We start from the raw sequence: 6,000 nt of genomic DNA on the forward strand, positions 1-6,000 counted from the left end.
AGTGGTCCAAAAAACAAAGAAAGAAATGAGAGACCCATAATGCTCCAAGGAGGCCTAGATCATGAGAGACCTGTAACACCCTAGGAGGCTCAAGAGGACTTAGCAGTCGGCTATGGCGGGTGTCCCCCAAAGAACAGATTAGTAAAGGGAGGCCCAACAGGCCTTCAGGGACACATTGCTCTTTCAGAGAAAAGGATTCCAAACCCTAATAAACTCCAACAGCCTCCCCTGAATCTGGGGGTATCCCCCAACTACCCATCAAATCCGAACGGGATCAACCGTCATCAAATCTGAGAGGGTTCAATCTTATCCAGCAGCTATTGGGCCATGATCCCCCAAACATGTGACTTCCTCCAACAACTTTGTTGTTTTCTATAAATAGTAACATCCCTTAGCAGGAGAAGGACATGCAAGGTCAAAAGATGCACGACCAGAAGGAAAATTGACCTTCATACATTCATTCACACATGATCAGATCCATACAATCATATTCTCACGATCAGAAGTACCTCCCCCCAAAAACGACGCAACATGAAGGACATCCTACTCACCTTTTTTGCAACTACATGAGTTTAAAACAACCTTGTAATTCGTACTTAAAGCTTTGATTCCGTATCAATCTCTCTTGTAGACTCAAATTCAAGTAACAACACTCTTTCTTTATTTATTTCACCATTTTTACCTTCTACCACTTGTTTCATCACTTCTCACTTCAAATGGGTCGAACACCTTACATTATTTATTCAATACGTCCATTCTTTGAACGCATCAATATTTATTCTTATGAATCAAAGAGATGGTACCAAGAAATTGCTTTTATTCTATTATTAAGATTGATCTCAATGATAGGGAAAACCCTAATTTTTATCTGAAGTACCAAAAATACCCTTAATGAAGGGTATTTATAGAATTATAGCAGAAGATCCGCGCCCTCCACTACCGGTCGAAGTATCTATCACCCAGACCCGTTATACACCTGTTCTGAAGACCCTGACGGCATGAGAAAGTTGAGCCGTCCGATTGAGGGCGCTCACACTTCAGATGCTGACATGTGGCCCAAACAACAACAACCACCTAAGCCTATAAATATTCCAACACACCATATTAAGAAGTAACTGATTTTTACTATTTTCGACCTACACCTATCAAATCGCATATTTCGAACGAGATCACTTAATAAATCATCATTCACATTTCTTCTTTTTTAAATAAAAGAAACTACCAAGAAAAGTAATCTGCTATAGGAAACAAAAGAGGGCTTTGGAGAAATGTATAAATTATGGGTATGGTGGCAAAGCGTGTGTGAATCTCAAGCTTAATTGTTTGCAATATATATTTTATGGAGTATTATTTTCTGTTTGCTTTGTCTTTTGTGCAGCTGTACTGCTTGTAATTAATAAAAAAAGGTCCCGAGAAGAATACCTAATCAATTAACAAAAGTTGTTATTTTGGCTGCTTTTCTTTTGGACACAAGTACAAACATTTCAAACTTTTATAGGAGAATATATGATTTTTTTTGTTATAATTAAATATTACTATAAAAAATAAAAGAAAAATTAAAATGCATGCTACAACGATTATTAGTTGTTGATCTAACAAGCGAGATCAGATGCGAGACATAGCTAAAAATTAGGGTAAATTATATTTTTGGTTACATAAGTGGATCTATTTTCAATTTTGGTCCCACACTCAGGTCAATTCACACATTGAGTCTCGTATGTGGTTTGTTTTTTTCAATTTGAGGACCATTGAGAGATTTCCGTCCATTTAATGACGACAGCTGCTCTCTCCGTTAGTCAATACAATTAAAATAAGGGTAAATTATATTTTTGGTCCCATAAGTGGACCTATTTTCAATTTTGATCCCGCACGTAAATGTGCGAATTGTCCTAAGTGTGGGAACAAAATTAAAAACAGGTCCACTTATGGGACCAAAATTGAAAATAGGTACTCTTATGGGATAAAAAATGTAATTTACCCTTATTTTGATTGTATTGACTAACGGAGAGAGCAACTACCGTTTTCAATTGGACGAAAATATCTCAATGGTCCTCAAATTGAAAATTATAATTTAGAATTTATATCAATAAAATTAAAAATATTAAATAGTTTCATTAGAATATTTTTTTTTGGGGGGTGGGCTCCATAGGCATGCCCCCCAATATTAAAATTTCAGACATATTAAATTGGAAAAGGAAAAATTTCAGCCAATCGCACGTGTCCTCATTAGAATTCCCAATTTAATTAGATTATATGTAAGTTACATTCAATTTTTCAATCAATTGACAAAATTATCAAAATTTTAAAATTAACAGCTCCTCGTTCAATTCTTTCGAATTCATTGGATCTTTTTCCCAATTTAGTCCCGAAGAGTAATTAGGACCAATTTAGTCACGTTTTCATGTTCCAATTGAATACTTTCCATTTTTTATTATTCTCAAAGGAGAATTACCAAATATATACGGATCCGATCACGATCCTATAATAAGAACAAGAAAACTTTCTTGATCAATCGCCCTACCCCTTATTCTTCTAAATTACGAAAATCAATCACCTTCTAAATTATAGGACTAAAACTGTAATTTTTTTTAATGATTCGACATATATTCCATTACACAACAACTTATTGATATGTCAAGTCATATACTTGTCATGTAATTTACGTATAATTTAAATAAATGATTAATAATATGATAATTATATTATATTTACTGTGTGAATAATCGATTCGTTACAACAAGCCTATTTACAAAAGGAAACAAAAATGACACAAAACTGATCACAATCTAGACACAAAAAGGAAATATTATAATGCACTAAAAATGTAAACAAACTCAAAGTTATGTACCACAAATTAATCAATATATATGTAGCAAAGAAAAGGGTTTCATTAGCATAATCAAAATTACCAAAAAACAGAAGGGCTAATAAAACTGAACCCCAAGAAATTAACAAAAAAGAGAGATATTTTTGTATAATAATACCCTATAATTAAGTAAATTAATCTAATTAACAATTACTCTACATCCCCAAAAAAAAAAAAGAAAAAAAAAAGGTTAATCAGAAGGACAAATCCATGAAGCAACAGTACCTTCAGCCCCAGAGGCAGAGGCTGCTCCAACAACATTCTCCATACCTTTCTCTGCAAGATTCAAATTGTATCCACTCACACGCTGTGAATCACTACTGTCAATGTTCCCATCAAATCCCACCAAGTTTTCTTCAACCCCATCATTACTTCTCACTGTTTCTCCACTTCTCCATGTCCTAATATTATCATCATGATTATTGTTCCGCACTGCAGCAGAAGCCGCCGGAGTGTCCCTGCCCAAGAACCCACTCAGGCTGCCGAAATTCACCGGCAGTTGATCAGGCTTGCTGAGGATGTTTGGGCTCTGCAGGTTGATCAGGAGATGAGGATGATGATCGCCTGACAGCGCAAAACTGTTTGAAATATTCGGAGTGGAACCGCCGAGAGCGGCGGTGTTGGTGGTAGTCGACATTGCAGTGTTGGTGTTATTACTAGTACTGCCGATGTTTGTTGTGGGCGTTATAGCGTCAATCATGGTGGAATTCAGAGGAGAAGGAGAAGATGAAAACGGGGAAAGAACCTTGTGGGCGGACGGCCGGAGTGGATAGAGCGGGCCGAGAGTGTCGGCTGCCCTCAAGGCGGAGGCGGCCGAGAACAGATCCAACCGTCGAGAATAAGGGGACGAGCCCGAGAACGGGGCGGCGGGGATCCCGGTGAACTCCTGCACCATCTGCCTGAAATTGGTGGTGTCGGTGGTGAGCACGGTGGTGGGCGCTCGGCGCGAAGCCCGAGTGCGTTTCTTGGGGTTCTTGATCACGTTCCTCTCGCCCTCGGGTTGTACTGCCGAGGATGATGATGGGCCTGCAGCAGGGAATGGGGGTTGTACTGCTGCAGCACTCGGAGTGGGCTGGTGGTTGTTGGTTTTTGTTCTTGATGATGGTAATGATGATGAAGGTACAGTTAAGTTTCCAAAGCTGGGAAAATTGGGTTCAGATCTTAACCCTGATCTTGACCAAATCAGATCGTTCTCGTTGCTGTACTGATGAGTGGAATGATCAAGATTTTGGGAGAGGGCATGAGGAGGATCAAAGAAACTGGGGTTTTGGATTTGGATTTGGTGTGTGATAAACTGTGTGTGTGGAGCTGAGATTGAGTCGAAATGATCATGGGATGAAGGGTTCAAGAAAGAAGAGATGGAGGATTCTCCTCTAGAATCAAACTCTTGATCATCACCTCCACTTGAGGATTGCAGACTCCCACTGTTTCCAGAATCCATGAATTCTCGAAAGAGAAGGAAACAAAGAAGATGGATGGATAGCTGCAGGAGACAACGATTTGCCAATAGATATTGATATGTAAAAGGAAAAAAGACAGAATCTAAACTACACCAACTATATCTATATATATGAGAGGGAGATCAACAGAGAGCCCATGAAAATTGCATGAAAAAGGTATGATCAAAACCCACCAAGATTTACATAAACATCAAAGGAGAAAAGGGACTCATGATCCCCCTTTATAACTTGCAAAGTTGTGATCTATCTATTCTTTTGCATTTCTTGGGACAATTACCTGGTTTCCATGAAAAGAGATTAGGGTTTGGAGGCGGAGGAGGAGGAAAAAAGGGGAGAAAGAAGAGAAGAAGAAAAGTTAAATAAGGTTAGAAGTGGTGGCTCTGAAAGAAAGGCAGTGAAAAAGGAGATAGAAAAATTCTGGAGGGTGGTGGGGTCGGGGGAGGAAGCTGCCGGTAGGTGGCGACCGGTCAGCTCAAGAACACGCACAACACACACTTCACAATATTGGAAGAGAGATGAAAATGGTTGGCTAGTTTTTATTGTTGAGTGTGAAGGGAAGGAAAAGTACAGATGGAGAAGAGCGAGTGGATAAATTTTAGTTCGGATTTGGTTTGGATTCTATACGAGCCAATCAACTAATAAATATAATATATTTGTCATATAATTAATGTATAATTTAAAATAAAATAATCAACTACATAGTAAATATGATACACTTGTCTTGTAATTGATTTGATTCGATCAGATTGGATTCGAGCATGAATTTTTCGAGAAAGAAAGAGGAGAAAAGGGTTCAGGAATTTAATAGGAAAAAGATAATTAAATTAATTAATTAAACAAAGTGAAGGATAATTAAGGGAATAATAAAGTGTATGTAGGTGGTTAATTAGGCTAATAAATTGTGCTTAAGGTTGGGTGGAAAGGGGATTAAAGGTAGGTTAACAAGGACAAATTAGAACAAGAGATGGTTGGTGAGGCCGCCGCCGCCGTCGCCGCATGAAGCCACCACATCCGCCACCTTTTTCGCGGCGGCGTGTTAATTTCGGATGTTGATTGAGTACTCGAATGTTAGTAATATATGTATTTGATGCTTTTATTTTCAGTGTAATTAAATGTATTATTATTCCCTGCCTAAGAATCTTAGCTTTGTTATTTGTAATTAATGAGTACTTTTGCTTAATTAATTAAAAGAGTAAATTACAATCACCTCTCATGAAGTTTTACATAATTACGAATATTTTCTCATTGTTTGAAAAATTATTAATACCCCATGATTTTAGTGACGGTCTAACAATTAGCCAATTCCGTTAGGTTTCCATCAATTTTTTTGGTGAACTAACCAAAATGCCCTTGCGGATTAAAAATTATAATTTTATTTTTTATTTTTTTTGCTTTTTCTTGGATTAAATGAACAAATTCTTTTATAATTTTTAAAATTTTTTAAAAAAATAAAAAAATGATAATAAAGGATAAAGTCGACAAATTTTATACCCCCATCAAAGGATTACATACTTTTTTCAAACATCAGAGGGGGTATTTGTAATTTTTCAAATAATGAAAGACATTCATAATTATGATAAATTTGAAGGGAGATCGTTGTAATTTGTCCTTAATTAAAATCTGGAAACAATGAATCAACTGCAGGAATGACATGTAATTTAAGAGGGTGTTTGG

At 37.0% G+C, this 6,000-nt stretch overlaps 1 protein-coding gene across 1 annotated transcript; it reads right to left on the reverse strand.

Annotated features, from left to right (window-relative positions):
* Positions 1 to 2,864: 2,864 nt before the first annotated feature.
* On the reverse strand, positions 2,865 to 4,840 carry LOC105177164 (uncharacterized). Its single transcript, XM_011100218.3, has one exon. It carries the CDS (start codon positions 4,305 to 4,307, stop codon positions 3,057 to 3,059), a length of 1,251 nt encoding a protein of 416 aa, XP_011098520.1. The 5' UTR covers positions 4,308 to 4,840; the 3' UTR covers positions 2,865 to 3,056.
* Between the last annotated feature and the right edge of the window lie 1,160 nt (positions 4,841 to 6,000).

This window comes from Sesamum indicum, linkage group LG2, assembly GCF_026168435.1.
Source record: "Sesamum indicum cultivar Baizhima isolate 11 linkage group LG2, ASM2616843v1, whole genome shotgun sequence".
Lineage (NCBI taxonomy): Eukaryota > Viridiplantae > Streptophyta > Magnoliopsida > Lamiales > Pedaliaceae > Sesamum > Sesamum indicum.